Below are 23,161 nucleotides of genomic sequence, written 5' to 3'. Positions count from 1 at the left end.
TTTGGGTAGAGAAAAGAGAAAGAGGGAGGAGGGAAAAAAGGTTATAATCCAAACTGTATTTCAATAGAAAGCCTGGCTGTTATAAAAATAATAATGGTCTTGGCTAGTCACTTGTTGTGAAATAATGAACCTTGTGCACCTTTATAATATTATTGCAGGCATTGTATAGAGCACCCTAATAAAAATGGATGGCTAACTAAATGAGAAAAGGCTGCCGCATTGTTTTATAGGGCAAGAATCCAGTTCCAGAACACATAAATTGTAAACTCTAAACCAAAGAGTTTATACCAAAAACACAACATAGCTTTATTGTTATTATTACCCTGTTGCTCTTGTATATGCTGCTACAAATGTGTTTTCAAAATAATTAAAATCCAAAAGCGTTAGCAACGGCGCAGACCACAGCTGTGTCTCAAGGGTGCTGAGTGCCCCAAGCTGTTACAAACCTTCATCTAAGAACAGTGCAGGGCTTACGTTCATGTGGATTGGTTTGCCACTTAAAAATGAGAACATACAGATATGGAAAGTAAAAAACCTAGCAGAAGGCCTGGGACATAGATGATCTTCGTTGTAGCTCCATCTCTCTTTCTTGTCCAGAGTTTAACTTGGATGACTCCACTCTCTTATATCTCTTCTGAGTCATGGAAACAGAGATGGTGCCAGTCATATTTTCATGAGACTGAGTACAAGCTTGCATTTAGCTAATGGTTATTTTTTGCAAGAAACTTGCTGTTTGGCTTAGCACATTTCTAGCAAGAGAAAAGCCACCTCAGTGCTGGGGAAGTCACCAGCCTCCTCAACACCACTACTGGCCCCCGAGGGCTGATGTTCTTCCCTCCATGACAGTGAGATGTGCAGTTATTAGCACTGGTCCTGTTTACCTATGGAAAGCCAGCCAAGCTATTTTTATCAGCAGCCTGTTCTTTTTGCTCCTGACTGCTTGTCCAGCTGCAGGCATTAGTGACATACTTTTAATTTTTTTGGCTTCTCATGCATAACTAGCAGTCCCCATGGAGCAGAACCAGCACAGGCCAGCTTCCCACAGAGATGGGGTACATGGACAGTCTCCAGCTACAGCAGAAGCTCCTCCTGAGGGTCAAGCATCTAGGAGGTCTCTCAGCCATGAGGAGTCTCTAGTAATGTGTGTGTCCATAAATACATGTGTTCATACTACTGCATTTCTTCTAATTAGAGCAAATCTTTGGTTGCTCTCCCTAGTCTTATGTGGATTTCCACAGAAATGAGACCAGAAGCTTCTGCCAAGTTGCTTAAAATTTGTCCAATGGGTACAAAAGTCATCCAAGGGTAGAGCACAAACAGATGTGGAAAACATGAAAGAAAATGCTGCTCCCTCAGAAAACTAGGTTAAAAAATTTCTCCTATCACAAAGGTAAGGATAAATCTCTCCAGGATTTCTCTACAAAATTGCCTGCCCTACAATAATTCTATTTTATCTCTCTATTGTATGCCAACTAGCCAGTTTTCCATCATTTAATACATCACATGTTTATTTTCTATTGTTCTCCTCTGTTAATAAAAATGTCACATGGTCCAAATCAAATGCCTACAACAGTCTATCACTATTTCCTCTATTAGCTGAATTATAAACTCATAAAAAAAATCAAGCTAGCTTAATTTTATTTTTTATAAACAGGTGCTAACTTGCGTTATTTACATGAGCAGCGTTTACTACATCATCAACTCATGCTCTTTACTTGTCATTTCACTGTTATTCCTAGAGCAATATACCAGGTTTGTATTCAGTGGTATTAACTACAAATGAGACAGCAGATTTTGAAAACGGCAATGTTTTTATCAGCTGACAGGTGAGGTGGAATATCCGACACGAATCCTCTTACTGTTTTTATTTTAGGTTAAATGTAAGTTCTGAAAGTTTCTCAGGATCTTTGTATTATTTATATCTTATGCAGGAGCACTGATACCCATTACTATGTCAGTAGAGACCATGCCAGCTTTGCTGCTGTAGCTTAGACATTCTTGTAGCATAAGAGACCCTGCTATGGAACTTGAACAGATTTGGAAAGCAGATCCCTAATGGACATGTTAATTAACACGAGCCCCTGTCCTGCTCCTCCTGGACAGATCAAACCATCCCATTGCATTTACAGCTTTAAAAGCTGTCTTGTAACACAGGTCAGGGATCAGCTGTTCCTGGGAGTTGAGCTGCACTTGAATGTTATCCCTGAGCCCCAGAGACTGGAAATGACTCGGTGGTTTGAAGTCACTCAATGCCAGGATGTTAAGTCAGTTGTAGGTGCATGTCTGATTGCTTGCAGGTTGCAGTTGTGCTCCTTTTTCTGGGCCATGCTAGAAAAAGCCTGCACAGCCTCCAGGCTGGAGTGGTACCATCAGCATTGCTCAGCACAGATCATGTAGAGCTCTTTTCATAACTCTAGGATAAGCAACTTCCACTCATACACTACTATAGCTCCTAAAGTGCCAATGAAGCAGGCCAGTCTATGGTATCATGGCTTGTTTTGTTACATTAATTTCTGATTCAGTATTGTTTGGATTCACTGTAACCAGTCATCTGTGCATTTCGATGTTTGAAGCTGCTTCTTTCCCAATCCACTCCTGCCTGCCTCTGCAGTAATAACTAAGTGTGATCTTGGCTAGTTTGGCATGTGATTAATAGCTGTTCAGATTGCCTTGGCAGTTTCAGAGTATACTAATTGGGTTAACAAGGTACTAAGTGCTCCAAGGTGTTATGAATGTGTTGTAAAATCAAAAAATCTGCTGTCAAATGCATTCATTACTCATGGTATGTAATTTGCTTGCTAGGAGCCTACTCCAAAAGGCAAAATTTCCAGCCATTTCTCCTACTCATCTGTGAAAGACATTAGCACACCAGCAACAAGAACATCTTTAACTGATACTGTCGCATTCCTAGAGAAGGAATCTTAGCCAACAGGCTCCTTGGTATCTTTGGAGACTGTCAGATTCCTCCTCAGCTGCAGCCAGTAATTGGGTCCACCAGGATCCTTGCCATGGGCTGCCTTTCCCAGTCTCCTCTCAGGAAAGCAAGACACAATAGGCCACCTGACACAACCAGTCCCATCTGATCCCACCAGGTCCAAAGTCTGGGACACCCAGCCACTGTCTGGGTTGTTCCACATGCCTCATTCCTGTTTTTTCCCCATCCCAGCCTCAGGCTTCACTGCTGTTCCCATTCTCCCTCTCCCCACGATTTGCACTTTAGGCACCATGCCTCATTCCCACCTCTTGCTATCCAGGCACACTGCCCGACTGTTTCTGATTTTTGCAAAATAACAACCTCAGCAATCAGACCAAAGGGCTTTCAGAAGCACCCTGTGCTCTCCGTTTTGCAGGTAAGATCAGACCAAACAATGACACTACTGTTCTAGCCTACAGAACAGAGAAGACAGTCACAGAATCATTTGTTCACATTACCCCTTGTGCTGAAACGTGACCAATCTATCCATAGACATAAGAGAGTTCATGTGATTCCTTCTCCTTCTGCTAGTTCTTTCCTACTAAAGGTCACACCTCCTGATTTCATTTCTGTGGAACTGAGCAACTCATTCTTTACTGTCTTCCCCTCCCCAGTTCCTTCCCCATTGCATCAACATAAAAGCCCCACCCAACAGTGACATTCAAGTTGACATTGATTTCTGCTGTATTTGAAGTCAATGTAACAAGATAACCCTATATTTTTGCCTGATACAACTGAGACACACTAACCTGGATAACTGGGCCAGTTATCCAGCCAGAACACTGGCTGACATTAAAACTAGATGGTGGGAGAAAAACAATTCCTTGACTAACCAGCATCAGTGAACAAAGTTCCTGGCAACACTGAGGTTGGATCTAGATATATGGAAAAATGAAAGATAGGAAACTTCATTTTTTTCTTTAAAAAACTGAAGATGGGATAAACCACTGAACACTATGCAGCAGGCAAGGGAATAACACATGAATATGAGAAACAGGTAAGGAAATGATCACCCATTCAAGAGTTTGTTTGCATAAGAATTAATCACCCAAGTATACTCTTTAGCGGAAGCTGGAAAGGTGTGCACAGAGGATGATTTGTTCCAAGGAAGAGCTGAATTTAAATGGTAGCAGCTCTTCATGCAGCCAGCACTTCTCAATGGAAACAGGTGTGACAGCAGGAAGGAAATGTTTAATCTTTGGATCTAAAAACATGACTCCTCCTTGGTTGACAAAAAGACTAGTGTTGGCTCAAAGCCAAAAGGAGGCTCATAACAATCTCTTGTTTCAAAGCAATAACCTGCTTGAGAGGGGACACAAATTCAGGCCCTACTAAAGTCAGTCCTCACGTGCTTGAAAGAGACAGGGTTTGGCCTGGAATTGGTTTCCAAAAGAGGAGGTGGGAATGAACAGGTGGGATAGGCAGCTGAATTCAGACAGCTCATGTGTGCCTTCTAACATAACACTTCTAACAGGAGAGTATTCTATATTTGCTATATTACAGTTGAAGAAAAGAGAAACTGTCTATTCTTCTGCACCAAAAAATCACTGAGACCAGTCACACAATGGAAACATGCTGACCCTCAAACAGCTCCTGGAATAATCTCTTGCATTAGCACATTGCACCAGCTCATAATGGTGGGCAAAGCCAAAAATGCAGCATAAGCAATCGCAGCAAAGCACAAAAGGTTCAAATGTGACTGATTTCAAAGGACAGTAACTATATGCCCAGCATGGAGCTTATATTGTGCTAAATCAAGGCTACCATTCCCTCTCTCTGCCTGCTGCTCATGAAAGGGCTTGGTCACCTACCCTTTGTAGTGAGTCGAGGATGTGCAATCCGAGCTGCTTCCAGTGACTTCTCCCCTCCTACTCAGCCACCAGAACCCTGTAACATATCACAAGGCTGTGCAGGGGGAATGACTGCAGCTGGGTAATCTAACACTCCTACACTCCTAGCCCCTTTGGCTCCAGCAATTTAAAAGGAATGCTCACAATTTATTTAATCCTAAAATCCATCTTGTCACAAGAGTTAATAGTCAGATAATGCTATGCATAACATCCTAAGCATGGTGCCATAAATAAGAAAGCATTTAAATAAAAGAGTTTGCAGCCAACCTTCAAATCCAAGGTTCACTCATTAAAAAACGAACCAGTGTATTAATCTCCACTGCTGCATATTTTAAAGACATGAAAACCAGATTCTAAGATGCATATGGAATATGAGACAGACCTCCCATGCAATTGAAGCCAGTTGCTCTCTTACAGCTTGTCAGCATATTTGTTAGGACAGGATTTACCATCAAAATAGAACAAACAGCAAGTGAGACCCCTTCTGTTAGAGATGATAATGTGAAAAAGGCAAAAACTCTTCTTAATTCTGCCATCATTCAGGGCTCATTTAAAACTCACTGCTAATAGCTACCATGATTTTGTTTCATTTTCCTCAATCACACAGATGCTGTCTTGGGAAACTCAGAAACCCTTACTGTGCCCCATCGTGGGTTTATCTTTGCAATTAAAGTTGCTTCTCTTTGCCAGATTTATTTTCTCCTCTAAAGCACAAAGAAATTTAGCAAGAGAGACACAATCTGTTGTGATGAAAATGCAAAGCTAGAAAAGTGTTCTAGCTCTTGCAATGGTATTTTTTATTGTTTCCCATGAGGGGAATGATCTCCATTAATGGTGATTGTAAATCCCTGTGTACTGGGACATTAGCTTCCCTTACGCTTGTTACTGAAATGAAAAGAGACAACTAAAATATTACAGAGCTGTTTTATAAAGCACTTATCCTATTAAGCCACTTAGCCATAGTCTTTACAGAGGGATGGGATGCCCAGAAGAATTCTTTGGGGAATTAATCAGTTATAACATTAAGAAAAGCAAAGGAAGGCTCTCATTCATTTGGATCAATTTTAGCAGTTACTATATTGCTCCTATCAGCAAAATTTCCAGGTTTGTGGATGCAAGTGGCCACCTTTCAGATCTGTACCTGGGAGCACATCCTGGTTCTCCTGAAATGCAGCAGTGCTGCTCTTTGTCTCTCACAGCAAGCAAGGACTGGGGACCAACAGATGGAAAATAAGTTGTATATATTTTTAAAAGACATCCGCTTCAGCCCTGCTCTTACTTAGCTATCTTTATTCTCTTACCTCCTTCCTCACAGGGAAAGTTATTTGTTCAAAGGAGGCAAATCCTACTTCTACTGAAACAAAACCCAGAGCAGCTGATGAATTCCTAAAAAGCTGGATGTGATGTGGAGCTATGAGAGGCTCAGAGCCAGATATTCACCTGATGAACAGTGAGGTGATTTCCTTGACTTGAAATAAAACTGGTTTACATATCACCCTGTTTCCTTTACATTTATTGAAAAGACTTAGCTTTTGTGCCTTGTATCTCTGACCTTAGCAGCTGCCTAACCCAGTACAACAGCACTCACCATCCCCTTTCTTGCTCTTTGCAGTGCCACATAACTAATTGCACTTCAGCCTCAACAATGTTATCTTTTTTCTTTTTTTTTGTGGAAACGAGCAGCCAAGTACTTGTAAATAACACATGGGCATCACACAAAGAGAAGGTCATAAGGCAGGAACTCGATGAGCCTGAGAAATGGTAGATTTTTAAAGTCCTTTCTCAGTCCTCAAATTTCTCTCCTAGGAAGTCTGAAGGACAGAGGTTTCATAAAGACAAGCGGTACCAAAGGTTCAGTTGCTGGGGAGGGCAGCAGAACTTCAGAGTTGGAGGGATTTTCTGCAAAATAACTGCACTGAGGCCAGGACCTAAGAAAGAACGTGCAACTTCATAGATTTCAAAAGACAACCCACAAAAACAACCCCTGGAGGCCTGGTTTACACCTCTGTTTTATCTGAGAAGCAGAGGGCTAGGGATGCTCCCATAGTCTGCTCAGCCACTGCAACTAAAGCCAGGTCATTCAAGAACCTCAGTCCCCAGCCTGTCCCTGCAGTCACAGCTGTTTGAGCCAGTACCAAGATGAGCAAGGCTGGATCTGCTGCTGGGGCAGGGACCATCAGCCTTTCAGCTGCCCCAGCTCACACTGGAAGCCTGCACAGCAGAGGACTGGCCAGGACGTGTCCAGGATGTGAAGGCAAAGACCAGTCAGCTGAATGCCATTTTCCCATTTTACAGGTAGAGATGGATGGAGAACACAGCCCTTTCCTTTCAAAGGACAATCACTTAAATTCATACAAAAATCAGCTCTCACTGCATTATCTGCAGAAAGCCAGAAAGCTGAAGATTCTGTGTGCATTTCAATTTAATTTCTTTTCTTGATATAAATGTCACACTTCTAACTGATGGTTTAACAATGACTCGAGTTTTAAAGGAAAATCACATGGCTTGGCTAAGTGTTCCTTCTGCTGGGTAGACCCCTACTGTCCTTTCCTATTGACTGCTCAGGATCATGCAGCAAATATGAACACTGGAGAACTTCTAGTAATAATGCCAACTGAGGCCCAGGATCTGTAGGGTACAGCTGGCTCCCACCCTCAATTCTTCCTGCAAGCTGAGAAGGATCAACACGTGGAGAGATGGTGCCCTATAGACATAACAACAAACCCAACTGACCATTTTGAAAATAATCAGCAATCAACACACAGCTTTTCTCCATGCCAGTGGAAAACATGCATGTGTGGTCCAGCCTTGTGCTTTCAATAATTGTTTATTTGCAACTACAGTCAGGAAGTGATGCTATAATGTCAGGGAAAATTAACCCAGGCAGAAAAGGGGATGTGGAGTTGTGCCATGTTTCACACTCCTCTGTTTCTTGCCTGCACACATTGGAGGAGGGAGAGTTTGATTTGGATTGTTGGTGGGTTTTAAATTAATGCAAGACACAAATAGAAAAATAAGGTTGATGTGGACAACAGCAGCACTTGGATCCTGGACACGGAGGCTTGGGGGAAGCGTTGGATGCCTCTCTCCCTTCTGTCAGCTGCCAATAGCAAGGCATGGGTTACAAGGTGGGGAGAATGCTGAATCCAAGGCAGGGAGGTGCCTCCTGGGGCATCCTGCAGCAAAAATACCTGGCTCCAGAATAAATTCTGCCTCAGATCACTGAAAAGGCAGTGAGTTTGTGGACAAGCAGAAGAAACCAGAATAGCCCTTCCCATAACTCAAAGCCTTTTCCTACCTACTTGACCTGGGGGTGAGAAGAAGAAAGAATCCATTACTGGAATTTAAAGGGAAAGAGGAGACAAAATACATGGAGTGGTGTGATCACTTCGTCCAGTCCCCTCACATGGAACATCTCCAGTTTTCAGGAAAGCTTCCACTTCCCTCAGCTACTTGCCCAGCTCTGTGCTTGCCCTCCATGTCCCAAGCCTCTTTCTCTTGCCTCCTGGTCCAGTACCTGTGTTCTTCTCATACTTCATGGTCCCCCATGGTCACGGCTGTGCTCAACCAGGCAACACACAAAGACTAAGGTTTAAGAGTTAAAACAAATTATCTCGCTATCTGGCTGCTCCCTTTTGCCCATAATCAGGCATTCCACCTTGTTCAAGGGCCATGCCACAGCAGAATGCATGAATGAGTTTTATATAAGTTTTATCTACAGGTTTGGATGGAGAAACATTTACCAGCAGACAGCAAGGTGAAGAGAGGAGAAGTATGAGCTGAGACAGCAGGCTGTGAGATTTTCCCAAGAAGTGATGAGCTCTGGAGACAGTCTTGATGACTCCCCAGGAACAGATAAATTCAGCACACCAAGAGTCAGCCAAGCCTGGATAAGGCCACCAGCACCCATTAACATCACTCAGAGGCAAGGTGGCAATGGCTACTGCTGCAGATATACTCTTAATGAAAGAAGAGACCCTTTAGCAGAATTTCTGAACACCTAAAAGCTGCTACATGATTGAATTAAAGGTTCTTATAAATATTGTTTGTGAACTGTATTTTCCTGACTTGATTGCCTTGATATGAAGAAAAAAGGAATTTGGAACTGTTTCCTTTAGTCCCCCTCCTTCACACACAGGTTTTTTGCCAATATCAAACCTCTTGCTAACACTAACTTCGAACTTGAATGGTCTCCAGTGTCCTCGATCAATGAAGTTTAGTGTTGTTCAAAAGTCAGCTCCTAACACTAAATTCTGATCTCACTTAAACTTTTCTTCATTTCTAGACAGTTATTCTGTGTTATCCCTATGTGCCCTTTATAGCTGGAACCATGCTGTTCCAAGGTTTTCTAAGTTTCTTGAACAAACTTGGCATCTCTAGTAAGGATTAACCACACACAAATGATGAATTCTAAAATTAAAAAAAAAAAACCTATGCCAAAAAGAAAACATATTGTTCCTCCAGAGGGGGAGAAACAATATTTTATATTATACATCCAAATTAAACAAACACACTGTAATCACCAGAATGAAACCCCAGAAACAACTCAAAACAACAGCACAGGAAAAATAAACATGAACTCAAGTTCTTTGAAGAACAGGAGGAGAATGATCAGATTTAGATGAGGAACAACTTTTTGCTTGATGACAACACAGAAAGTAGAACTTGAGAAGAAATGAAAAAAAAAATATTCTTTTAAAAAACAAGTTCTGAATACCGTTTGCTCCTTTCTTTCCAAGCCAAGCACTTTAGATGATATAGTGGCCCAAGAATGGATACAGAGACAACCCCAGAATACTGATGGACAATTCCTATCCTATTTGTGTCCTCATTTGGAGGGGACCCCATAATCTATCCACTTTTAATTAAGTATTTTGTCCCTTTAATCAACAGACTAATTTGGAATACCAGCACAAGGCCGAGGCAAGGGTGTCCATTTTTTGTCCTGAGCGGGCTGGTTTCCAAAGTGGTGTCAGATTTTTGGGAAGGTGGGTGTGGGCAGGTGATGGCTCAGGTCAGGCTGTGGCAGCCCGAGGTGAGGAATCACCTCTGCAGTGTCACTCCAGGACTTGTATCCTCTGCTGTGCAAGGACAAAGGTGAAAAGGAATCGTTCATGAGGAGAAAGGGAAGGAGCACAATGATAGTTTTGATAAGCAATAATGAGGAAATGGCCTTTAATGACTTACAGTTCAGCTCCCATTCACATTAGCAGATATAGAGGAGGAAGGAACTCAATCACTTGATCTCTTTGAATACATATGTTTTTCTTAACAATTTTTGCTGGAAAAAAAATACTTTTGACTAACATGAATCAATTTGAACTGTTTCCCAATCAGTTAAAGACCAGTTCAGAGACAGAAACTCCTCTCCCACCTAAGTCCAACTCAATTTCTAATGCAAGGTAAATGGCAACAAATCTTTGACATCTGATTCTTTGAAAATCACAGCGCATTTATAAAAGTCAAACAACAGCTGGTCTCTTTGCAGAGCTGAAACTCAGAATATCCTTTAATTCTTCTGTGCAAATCAATAATTTATCTTAATCCTTCTATTTTAAAATCACTGGTGTTGGCCATGTCTTTGAAATAAAAGGCAGGGATTTTACTGTACTTCCTTCCTTCTTAGTCTATTTTGATTGCATCAAACTCATTCACTTAAACATCCCCCTAACTTAAACATCCTCTTTCTTCACAGCAGACATCAAAAAATCTTTCTTTTTTTGTTTGCTTAGTAATATAGATTTATTGATATGGAGCTTATATCCTGTCATGTAAGATCATAGTGGTGCCCACAGCTGAGTTTCCAGCCATCTTTTAAAGAGCAGCACCTTATTCTGTACATTTTAAAATCACAGCCATCCTGCCTAAGCAGGATCACAGAAGTGTTTGTGATTGAAAGATATGACATTTTGCAGTGGATTTATGATACTCATTGTATGAACTAAGACTGCAGGATTATACAAACTCTGACTGTGTGACCTGCACCTCTCTGGGGAATGTCCATCAAGACATCAGTACAGAATCTGATTTTCACACTGCTTGCAGGAATAGAAAGGAGAGATCAAGTGGGTTACCACAGAAATTACATTTAAATACCCTCAACATGAATGTGTTCATATCTACATCTAGAATATTCTCAGGACACTTCAGTCTGAAGGAGTTCCATACACTTGTTCTATCATAATGGGACTTGACTTATATTTTCAAGTGTTATTGGTTTATTTTCCACCAAAGGATGCATTAGATTTAAAAGATCTAAGAATAAGACTGAAAGCATACTGAATGCTTATCTTTATGTCCTAAATGAAAAAGCATAATTTATTCAAGTCAATAGCAAATGTTCATTATGAAGTGGATGGCAATAGAAATGAAAATTCACAAAACAACATACTTTATAAAAGAAGTGGAGCATATTCTACCTGCCCTGAATGTAACTGCCTGTTCTGCATGGAGGACAGTGCTGAAAAGACATCTTTGAAGAACCCCTTTCTGTAGCACTTCACTTTCAGGGACTTGCAGTTTAATCTGTTCTCAGCATCACCCAACTGAATAATCTGGATTCAAATTTGTGGTTATTTATAGCTACAAAAAGCCAGCCAAACTTTGGAGAGGTGTTAAGAAAATATCTGCTGCTTCTTGCACTGGTCTGGAAATAAACTTATGGGTGCTGAGAAGTGACCCTGCACTGACCACCACAGGAATGGCTTTCCTTTAGGGAAAGAATTGTCTCCAAGAATTTTGAGAGCAGAGGTCCCATTAAAGCTCAATAGCACTTTCAGAAATCCCAGCTGAGATATATAAGATGCATGGCGAATTTCATGCCTGCTTTTCATGAAGCTATTTCCTGGAAAAGCTACCCAATGAACAACATGACTACAATTTTCATGGACACTGCAGATGCTTTGGCTTTGCTGTATTTTCAGAGTGTGAAACACCCAAATCTCTAGGAAATTTCCTGGTAAAATTAAACTACAAGATTAAAAAAAAAGGGACCTTTGAGGAAACTCATCCCTTGTCATCGCCTCCTCAGTAGGTGTGTGAGAAATTGTCCAGCCATGCAGTACAAGAAAAAATGAATAATAATCACTACGTGATTTGGACTTTCACTAAAGTCCCCTGAATAATTACTACGAAGTCTGCAAGTGCTTCCAACAAGTGTTACATTTTAAAAGCAGCTGATCATATTTTATTTTATTTTCCAAAAGAACCTTTTCCGAGAAGGTTCTGTGAAACAAGACAGCCTGTGCCTGGTGCTGCCTCCACCCTCAGCTGCAGCAAAAACTGGCTGGCAACAGAAAGCAAAGGTCCTTACTGTCAGTGGCACTTGCACCCTTGACAGATCTCTTTTCAGAGGTAAATCTCCTGATCACCTACCTGTTACATCTAGAAATGGGTGCCAAGAAAGACAGATAACATGTAATTCAAGCCAGGATTAAACTTGGCTGAACATCAAAGTTGGTAAGAGTTACTTTTTGGATTGTTTTGAAATCTGGTTCCAATCCAGGGAAGACCAAAGTCCATTTTTTCAAAGTTCACAGAGAAAAAAAAAGTGCCAAGGGCCCCAGAATTGTCCTGGGAGATTTGTGCTGTAGGCAGAGCCAGTATTAATACCTGAGCTGGAGATTCTTTGCTACATGCATTATAAATCACTAAAGAAAGAGCTGTGAAATGACTCTGCCTGCAGATGGCAGGTGGGTAAATTCCTGTACAGCTACAAGCCCTAGTGACTGGTATACAGACAAATAAAGGCATTGTGAGACCTATCAGCCAAGTCCTCAAAGCAGAGATTAAGTTATACCAAGGCAGAGCACAGACCCAGCACTGAGAAAATAATGGTTGTAATTATTTGGATCCTCTCTGAGGTTCAGAGTTTTCTGTGAGTGCCCATGAAAGTTTGCACAATTCAAAGTATGTATAGCACCTCAGCCCAGATTTCCTTCATTTGGAAATCTAAAAATGTAATTTATATCTTGCCTGTTTGAGTGTGTTATATTTCACTCCAAGAGCCTCAATTTAATTTTCCAAAAGACTGAAAAACATCAAATTTAGACAGACAAGTAGAGCTCTGCAAATCAAAAGCTGGAACATTTCATGATATTGGCACTGCTGCATTCCTGATAAGAAATACAGGAAGCAAAGACAAAGTCCTTACTTATACTTAGGAAAGAGAGAAAAAAAGAAAGGTGCCACAGTAATATTACTGAACACCAACGATTAGAAAGGCAAGTTCATGCCAAATCAGGCATTTCCAGCAGAGAGAAACCAGTCTCATTTTATCAGCTCCAAATGTCACTTCAACAACTTCAGTTTCAGGGAACCATTCACAGTGAAAAAAAAAAAGATACATACATTTGTATATTTTTCTCAGGGAAGAGCTGAATTTACAGGGGTCCTAACTAAGATTCAGAGCCAGAACTGAGAGCCAGCCTCCCAAAGCCTAAGGAAATTTTAAGAAACTATCATTAGAGAGACAGAGACATGTCAGCTCCTGGCTGAACAATTTATTTCCTTGGTAAGATAAACATTTGGCTACTACATGACAGTATCTTCAAAGCAGTTAACCACCTATAGCTAGTGAGCCCTCAAGAAGGCTAAATAAAGTGCCAAAATGTTTTATGCCAGGTTTTCCTTTGATTGCTATCATGTTTTCTCTTTTCCACAGGTGAGGGTGGTAGGAACTCAAATGTGAGAACTGCTCTAATGCTAGGCAGCATTCAAGCAATAGAAATACATCCTCTGGGGCCATAATTCACTCCTCTTTATCATGCCTTCACAGGAAAAATTCACTTAACAGTCAGCAGTCACTTTCTATTACATAAATTTAGTTTTACTTGTGGTCCAATAACTCATCAGTCCCTGCAAGGAAGCAACACTCCAGACAGTACACTGAATTCTGGCACATCACTTGCTTGGACAGTGGCAGAATAACCACAACAGTACTTGCACAAATGAAACCAAATCAATCCCTTCCTTTGCCCTTTAGAGACTCACAGTTGTTTAATCTAATCCAATTTACTGAGAGAAAAATATCTTGGTAAGAGAAAGAAACCTCTTTAGGTCAATGCCTGGCAGATAAATTGCTGGCACCTATCACAGTGTTCCAGAAAACAAGAAACCTTCTAAATACTCCTAATTCTGTATTTAAGTGACTCCTTGCTTCACCACCCATTCCATATTCCCATGATCCTGCTCTGCCTTGGCTCTGTCCCAGAGTTTACATTGCACTTTCCAGCTCCTTTCCCATCAGCTGCAGTCCATAGCACCCACTAACCACTGCCAGGGAGATTTTTCCACTGGAGGTGTTTGCTATTCATGTCAGTCCCACTGCTCAGGTGCTGCACGGACTCCAGTCCATGGTGACACATGTTTTGGCCATACACAGGGGGTCAACATCCCCTGTCCCTTGATGTTCCTCCAGTACTGCAGTAGAAAAGTGTCTCTTGCACGTGACTCAACACAGAGCTCACTGGCAGTGAGTGAGCTCTTCTGCTTCAGCAACAATATCATAGGGAGAATGTTTTACCTTGATTAGAAGCTTCTCAAGAAGAAAGAATTTGCCCCTAAGTGACTTGTTCCAACAAGCCTTAATTCTAAAATCTCCTTCTTGTACAAATTACCTTCAATTAGAAGAATGATTATTCCCAGATTTTATATAATACCACCAATGTGGAAGAGGTCAAGGTCTCAGTCTCATGACTGCTGAAAGACGAGCTGAGTCTAGTATCTAATGGAAAAGATAAAAGTGTACAATGTAGATTTATTTTTAGAGAGTAAAACATTTTCAGTTCACATTTCAGAACCTTTTTCCACATCCAAAAACAACAGAAGGAAATGAGTACTGCTCTCCTCAGTATTCTGTAAAAGCCAACAAAAGGGAGGCCATTGGAAGCTGGACCAATATCGCCAGAAACAGCTGTTCCAGGAGCCAACAGCTCAATGGGCTTAACAAATGAGAATGCCCTGCATGGAACATTTCCTTTATGCAATTCCCCACTGCTTTGAATCCAAATATAAAAATTGAAATCCTGTCTGCTGTGCATAGGGCAAGGATTTCTCTCTAAGGAGAGGATTTTAGATAGCATGCTGAAGAGGGCTTACTGTTTAGAACAAAAGCTGTCTCCTTTGCCTTTTGGAAAAGGATGAGAAAGTTTTGCATAGTAGGTTACCTAAAACCTGACCTGGATGCTCAATGGGAATTGGAATTACTGTAATAGTATTCATTATCTATTGATTCTTTAGTACTGAGTCTGGGTCATCAACCCATTTTTCCCCCTCTATATAAAACTTACACAATTCAAATAATTACTTTCTGGTGTATGAAATATTTTAGATTATAGAGTGCATATAGAAATAGTCATGGATTGAAAATAGAAAAAGAAATATTTTATATGTTCTCTCCTTCTTTCCTTTTACAAAGGTGAAGACCTACAGACCTTACTTGAAGTCTGTGTTTCTGCTCTATATTATTTAATGAAAATTACATGTTTGAGCCTGGGGATAATTACTTTACATATTTTTGAGAGAGAAAAGCCCAAGAAAAGATATTAAATACTCATATCCAGATTTGAGAAGCTACTTAATCAGGTATTTAATTTGAACAGACTCAGACACCATTATTATATATGTTTTTTAATCTGGAGAGTCTTATATAATCACCTGACCACTGCCTGCAGTCAGGAAAGTCTGCATAATGAAAGGCTTAATAACACTTCTGAAGTCAGGCACATAACTCAGAATATTTTCAAAGTAGAGTCCACTACCATAAAGGTTACAAAAACAGGTCTGAATGCAGCTCTGCATCATATGTTGGGACAATGGAGGACAATGCTGTACAATTAATGTACAAGTGTAATGTTTGCAAGAATTTGTGTCTACCCCTGCAAATTCCTCTTCCAAACAAGAGGGAAAAAGGAAAGGGTAATGTACCATCAAAGGTACTTTGTGATGGTATCCAACATGTGAGTGATGGAGCAGAACCAGGACTCAGCCCCCAGTTGAAGTGTTCCATCCTCTGCAGCAAAGGATCCCCCTGATAAATGTTTTGGCTACATTCAGATGTCTTGAGAGAAAAAAAATCCTTGCTGAATTTACAGTAAGGCTATTTCATTCCCACTTAACAATAAAAAACCTTTTTGTCTTTTTAGGGTTTGAAATGCAAAAGTAAAGCTTAGCTCCAGGGCTGTGCCATGGTGAGAGAAAACAGAAATTGCTACTTACAACTCAGGAGGAGCTGACTCACAAATAAGTTGAAAGAAATAGATATGACTCGAGGCATGAGGTGTGCTGTTAAGCAGAAGTGCTACTTGAAATTGAGAATCTTTGAGAAGTTGTGATTTTCTTTGTCTAAAACGTTGTTTGACATTCTTGTCTGAACATACAACTAATGTGTTAGGCAATCCTCAGGCATAATAGCAAGGTTTAGGGAAAGGACAAAGTCTGTCAGCTAAATCTTTGAATTCTTTAAGCTACAGAGAGTAATATCAACTCTTATGCTTTACTTGAGAATTGCTTCAGGCAGGAGTTAATACATAGATGGTCCCAAGGCAGGATTGATCTGCTGCCATCCTGGCACACTGCTGGCACTGCAGAGCTCTTGGCCAAGGTTTGAAGATGAGGCCGCTGTGATCAAACAGAGTTTCTAGAGGTAGCAGCTCTTTCCATTGGCTCCTCTGGATGGAGATCTCACTGGGGCACATAGAGAAGTCACTCATGGAGGCTGCAGCTGCAAAAAGCCTCTAGGCTTGAATGTGAATTCATGGGAGTAAGTTCCCTGACTATGCTGGAGTGAAATAGGCAGGGAAATTGCTGAACCCTGTACCCACTGGAGCTGCTATCAGCCCCACACGAGTTCACTGTAGTATGTATGCTACAGTGTGTGCCAGGAACTGTCAACTCTGCCAAGAAAACCTACCTAGAGTGCACGATATGATCCTGTCTTCCAGTGCTGTAACTAGCACCAGTCCATGCGGGAATATACAACCTCCCAGTCCAATCACATTGCATTCAGACCCTCCTAGAAGAAGAACTCAACTACACACTGAAGGAAAAAATCCCATGTGGTAAAATGTCACCATTAGGAGTCCTTTCAGAGCTTTGGATCTGCTGAGAAGACAGTCCCTGCACAGCAGGGGCCAGCATGTGCTGGGGGCTCTGTGCCAGCAGGTGAGCTGGATGTCTGAGCTGACACTGAGCACAGGCGTGACTCTGCCAGTTCAGCAGGAGGCAAGGCAGCTCAGCTTCATCTGCCACTAATTTGGGTAACATTGTGCAGAAAAAACGAGAGAACTATAAAGAGATGCAGGGAGTTCATTCTCCTTGGAGCAAAGACAAAATAATGCAGGACTCTAGGAGCTGAATTCTCCACAGTGTTCTGGCATTAGCATTAGAGACAATAAGGAAACTGTTCAGCAGGAGCTGCCTCTCTAGTTAAGGTTTATAGACCACTACCTCAGATTCAACAAAGCACATACAAGCAACCTTTAGCCTTAGCTGTACACTCCAATTTGTTTCTATTCATTAAATGTATAACAGGACAAAAAAGCACACAGCCTTAAGTCAGCAAGTGAACCTACCCACCTCAAAAAAGTTAAAAACATGACACAACCCTTTCCCCAGTGGTAACAACTTCTTCCCTGTACGATCTTTACTCAGTTTATGTCATAGACATTTGCTGTTCAGTTCAAACAAGGTTTTGTATAGAAATTCCTATAAATGTTTCCACTCTTGCATCTTTAAACCAACTCCTGCCATGATGGGCTGTCTTTCAGGGTACACAGTCTGTGTTGGCACCATAGCCCTTGTATGCAGCTGCAGCATGCAACATGGAGCATCTTACCTAGACGTGGCCAGAATTCATGCAACCAAGACAATGGGCTGGGGGAAAACAAGCAAAGCTTAGGTGAGTGCTTAAAATTAAGCATGAGCTCAAGTACTGCACTAAGTCAGGGCCTTTTAGCAGGAATGATAAATGTGAAAAACACAGAAAGTAAGACAAGTCCATGTGGATTGAAGACTTCTCAGACATCAGGCAAAGTATTTGCATACGTTACAGTGGCCTTTGGATTGTCAGGCTTAATACTTTTCTAATGTACGTTATTGGACAAAACAGTAAAATCATGGGGATGTGCATTTAAGATGAATACAACAGATGGTCTTACAAAGGTAATTTATTTACAATTAATTTATATTTCTGAGTCCAGCTTTCAAAACGATATCTGCACTGAACCTTACCTGTGAACTTTACAACCAAAGCTTGGACTCTGATTTTGTGAAGACACCCTTCTACTTTGTCTAAGTGGCAGCATAATTGAAGCCCTGACAAACAGATAAATCCATAAAGGCATGGGAGAATTCAGCTTTTTTCAAGTTACATGTGATTTCAAAACAACACCTGAAGAGAATATGGGCATTCTCTCAGGGGATATGACAAACTCCATCAGTGTAGCTAAGGTATTAACTGCCCATTTTCTCCTACAATCAACTGCTAATGCAGTGGAAGAGCACAGCTGGAGGTATGAGGGTGACAAATTCAAGTGAGGCATCCTCAGATTGTCTGACAAGTAAAATGCCAAGTACATACGTGCCGACAGTGTGCAGCATTCCAACTGAATCTAGCATTCCTCAGGGCCATCCATATGCTCCAGCATATGTCTGTGAGGAGAGGGGTCCAGAATCACAGTCTCTGGAAATGGGAGGTTTCCCAGGCTCTCAAGATACCAGCCAGGATCCCAGTGTGGCTGCATTAATTAGTGTGTAAGTACCTGCATTCCCTCCAACAAACAACTGATTGCAGCTCAGAGGGAAATATGTAACATAAGCAGATGTTTGCTCGCTCAGCAGCTGCATCTCACAGGATGAGATTTACTAGGCAAGAAAAGGCTGCTCTGGGCTGTTTCTTCAGAGCCAATTGAACCTCTGTGTATTAACCACAAACAAGCAGCAGTAACAGAGATGCTGCTGTGTAGAAGAGCAGTACTGATGAGCACACAGAAACAGACTGGGTTTTTATAACCTAGAAAAGGGGAATACAAGTTTCAGCTCACTCAGAAGACAGGTTGCCTTCTATTCTGCTTTTCATTTACATTTTTCTGGGGGCAATTATCTGCCACGTATTGTCACATTTCAGTCCTACCTTATCACTGTCCACTGTGTTCTGTGATGTCCTGGAGGCAATGGAAATGGTGTCAGGCTGACTGCTGCCATCCCCTTGGCTGTCTGCATCATCTATTCCATCTCTGCAAGAGATGTGATTGGGAAGCAATGACATTCCTTAACACACCACCAGTGAGCACAGCCTTACCGGAGGAGTTAAGTGCCGAGTCAGCAGGACAGAGCTGGATTGTGCTAAAATTACCCCATTGAGGCAGCCCATGATGCTATAGAGCTCTTGCAATTTAGAATGATGTCACCCTCAGCCATGGAGTTTGGATTTGCACATAATCACAACATCTGTTTCAATTTCTTCAGGAATTTAATACTAACCCATAAATATGCTATTCAAGCATAGATAAAGACAGGTAGAGCTCTATCTATTTACCTCACTGAGGCATCTAACACAGGGTATTTTCTTCCCTTTGGCTGTACAGATAAAATTATCATAAATGTTTATCATAGATGTGGTCTTTCAAAGTAAATATTTAAATGATACAAAATATATACTTAGGGACAAAGAAAAAGTATGTTTCCATTATGCAAAAGAAAACTTTTGTACTGGAGCATGTTCTTAGAGGAAATGTCTGGATTTCTGCTTTGCTACAAGTCTCCTGCGTGACTTGGCTATTTATGCTTTGGATGTCTCTATAAAACAGCCTGAAGTAAAAGAGGGATAAAATTTGATGAGGAAATTAAGATGCTCACATTACAGGTGGCTTTTAGGAATGCCAAAAGAGAAAAAGAACAATTCATTATCTATAATTACTATTTAATCCGGGATTGAACAAGTTGACAAAAAAATTACTTGACAGGCTGAAACAAGTTTGTATTTGAGGATGAAATACAGATTATCCACTATATATTCTTCAATATATTGTTAGGATTAACTATGATTTCGATTGCCAAACAATTAAACATGCCAAACAAGGAAAAAAAGATCTGGTTTTACTCAAATGTGAAGAAGTAGAATCTACTTTAGAAATCACTATAACCTTAGACTCTGAAGAATTTTTACTGTTTCTCTCTATACTTTGGAGCATAAAATGAAAGCTCTTTTTACGTATATCATAAAAAAGATTTCTAGCTATTTTTGCCAAGACAACATATAAAAGGGAAAGACAATGAAAACTATTTGATTACAGTAAAAACCAGTAAAAGGCACAGACACCACATTGCTGTGGGTTGAGAAAACACTAGTGATTTTGTGTTGTGGGCAATGACTGAAGTTACCTTCTACTGTTGTTTCGCTGCTTTGCTGGTGTCTTGGGGAGCTGAATTGGCTCTTTCAGAGCTCCTTTCAGATGAATGATCCTTTCTTGAATAACTTCCCGGATATTTTTGATCCATTCCTGTTTTGTTTCAATACTGGATGCCTAAAGTTTCACAGAGCAGAAAGACAGAGACTTTATCGTGTTCTCACCTCCCATGTAGAGGAGTCATGGTCAGCTGATGAATGTCATGATTTTGTTCTCTCTGCTGCACTGTTGCAGCTGCTGGAGTACCTGGTGACCCCAGGGAACTGAGAGCATTCTGACCAGACCTACTTGGCAAGCAACAGCAAAGCAGCTAAGCTCTGGATAAATACATGTAATGCTAGCAATACAGCATGCTCTGTAGAGGGGAAGCAGGTTATCAGTGCACAGCTGGGATTTCCTTAGACAAAACAACTGTAACAGGATTCTTCAGCAGAGACTCACTCGACAGAACAGGCTGTTGGTTGTGGAGGTCTGTGGAAGAGGCTGGTTGTTGATAAGCCCAGTGGGAAAGGACTAAGAGAATTACACCTCCCAGCCAAGCACCCTGAGACCTGCCCTGTGTCAGTGTGCAGCTGCTGAACCCAGGCTGCAAGAGGAGATGCAATTCCAGCAAGGCTGCACAACTGTCCCAATTGCTACTGAGGCCTTAGAGCTCAGCTGCTCCTGGTGCAGGCATGACCCCATGGGCAGATATGGAAGCCATGTGAATATGAGGAGGGAAGAAACTGACCTTTCATTCAGGACTTCCAAGGTTTGAACTAGAAGTGCTAAAGGCAAAGAAAACAAACAGAAAATACTTACTTTCAGCACTGTTTTATTGTCTGAGGATGGTGTTCGTCCAGACCACAAAGCAAATTTGCAGGGATCTCCTTCAACATGTTCAGTCACTCCCAGTTCTGAGGTCTAGTGTGGAGGAGAGATGATGAAATATTTCATATATATGAAGCTTCATCATGAGTCCAGAAAACTTTGAACTTGTAGGAAGAAGTGGGGAGGCTGGGATAGGTAGGGGAACGGGATCTTTTCTCTGTTTGCTATACATAGATAAAAGAAACAGAAAAGCTCTGGGGTGGCAGGGAAGTGAATGGCTGGAGCGATCCTGCTTGCATTTCCCCCCACCCTTCACATCTCACTACCTTAAACCTCTCCAGACTCACTGCAGGCTGACTTCCAGGTGAGTCCTGCAGGACTCAGGGCCAACCCTTCCAGAGGCAAAAGTATCCCCAACCCAGCAGGGGACGTATGAGCCTCCAAAACACCATTTCTACCTACAAAAACACAACACCCAGAGTATTTCCTTTGCAGCCACACCTACCAGTAACTTGTTCTTGTAAACATATTTTGTGTGTCCTGAAGAATCTTTGATCTCTTTGCTAAACACCAAAGAGATTTCAAAGAGAAACAAATGCCTCTCACGGCCCTTCCGAATGAGAGACTTGGGATCCCACACTTGGAAGGAATCCTGAAGAATCAGCTCTCCCTGGACATCCAGGTTCTCATCAAACCCTAAAACCACAAAATACAATCACTTGTATTTATTCTTGGAACAATTCACAGAAACACCAGAGCAGTAAAGATTTAACATAAAAGGTTTTCTTTCATATTATAAAAGGACAATAACGGTTATCTATTGCCCCCATGATAATATTTTTCTTTTTCCTTTTTTTTTCTGCTGCAGCAACATAATTACTTCATCAGAGGTCAAATATATCATATGTGCTAAATTAGGCTGCTGCTGAAGCATTGTAATAATTACTCAAAAACAATATGAAGGTTTCAGTGGTGGTTACTGTACACAGATTGCATTGCAAGAAATCCTATGCACTTCATTACAAATTCCGTTTGCCCTCCTGCAATTTTAATCACCTGGGCTTATTGGGCTGCCTGGCTACTGGCACCAGTTCCTTTGTTCCCTTGGTTTAATATTCTGCTTGTTTCTTGGTTTTCCTCAAGCCAGGCTGGAAATTATTTTCCCAGGCCAAGAAAATGTGTGAGACACAACAAAGCATCTTAGAATAAAATTTTTACATTTCAGAAACACTACTCACAATAATAAGCCAATAAAAGACTTTGCTTTGTGCCAATCAAATTTTTTTTCTGTAGCTTTAAAATATTTTTAATGGTTCTTTTTAAATTGTTGGCATAACTATGCTAACATTTTGAAACACAAGCTGTTTTGACTCAGAAAACCAGAACTTCTGAAATGTTGAAACAGTATTATGAAATGTTTTCATCCAATAATTTTTACAGCTGTCAGCAGCTAAACTGATACTGTTTCAGGAGGGGATTATTTTGTTTAATGGAGAAGGAATGTTTTAGCTAAATATATATATACATACATTGCATATATATATATGCATACATACATATATATATGCATACATACATATGTACATATATGCACATATAGAAGATACTCCCCTCCTCTCCTGCCCCCCAAACTTCCTAACCAGCTTTATTCTTTCCATTTCAATTATGAGAAATATCAGAAGAAGCCAGGAGGTACCTAAAAATTACGATGAAACAACAGTATTGCTACAATCAACCTCTACTAACTTCCACCACAAGCTACTAACAAACTTCATTTCTCAGCAGGTCCCTCCCTGCCCACCCGCAGGGCCCTGGCCCCTGCCCACCTTCCAGCATGCTGACATGCATTGCATCGTTGGCCTTCTTTGGGACACTGAGCATCACTTCCAGACCATCCTTCAGCTCCCCTTTGCCCTCCTCACAGCAGGTCAGCAGTTCCTAAGAAGCAATGCAGACAGCCATAAACAAACTGATCCATGTGCTGCCTTCACACCCAGCCGGGCTATCTGGTCCCTGCAAGCTGTTTCAGAGACAGGAGAAAGCTGAACTGCAGCAAACCCCACTGTGGATGCTCACAAATAGTGGGGTCACCTGGGAACAATTATAACTCAAGACAAAAC

At 41.2% G+C, this 23,161-nt stretch overlaps 1 protein-coding gene across 14 annotated transcripts in view; it reads right to left on the bottom strand.

Moving 5' to 3' along the window:
• KALRN (kalirin RhoGEF kinase) overlaps window positions 1-23,161 on the bottom strand; it is a 465,057-nt gene that overhangs the window by 109,818 nt on the left and 332,078 nt on the right. For all 14 annotated transcript variants that reach the window (XM_088168302.1, XM_088168303.1, XM_088168297.1 and 11 more), the window contains exons 29-33: window positions 22,868-22,979; window positions 21,547-21,737; window positions 21,033-21,134; window positions 20,206-20,348; window positions 18,956-19,058 (exon numbers count right to left, since the gene is read on the bottom strand). In XM_088168302.1, the coding sequence (XP_088024428.1) occupies window positions 18,956-19,058; window positions 20,206-20,348; window positions 21,033-21,134; window positions 21,547-21,737; window positions 22,868-22,979 (651 nt within the window). The remainder of the gene's footprint in view (window positions 1-18,955; window positions 19,059-20,205; window positions 20,349-21,032; window positions 21,135-21,546; window positions 21,738-22,867; window positions 22,980-23,161) is intronic.

The sequence above is a fragment of the Sturnus vulgaris genome, chromosome 7 (genome assembly GCF_052056855.1).
Source record: "Sturnus vulgaris isolate bStuVul1 chromosome 7, bStuVul1.hap1, whole genome shotgun sequence".
Classification (NCBI taxonomy): Eukaryota; Metazoa; Chordata; class Aves; order Passeriformes; family Sturnidae; genus Sturnus; species Sturnus vulgaris.
The sequence above is the reverse complement of the archived record's forward strand: the minus strand, read 5'-3'. Positions and strand labels throughout refer to the sequence as shown.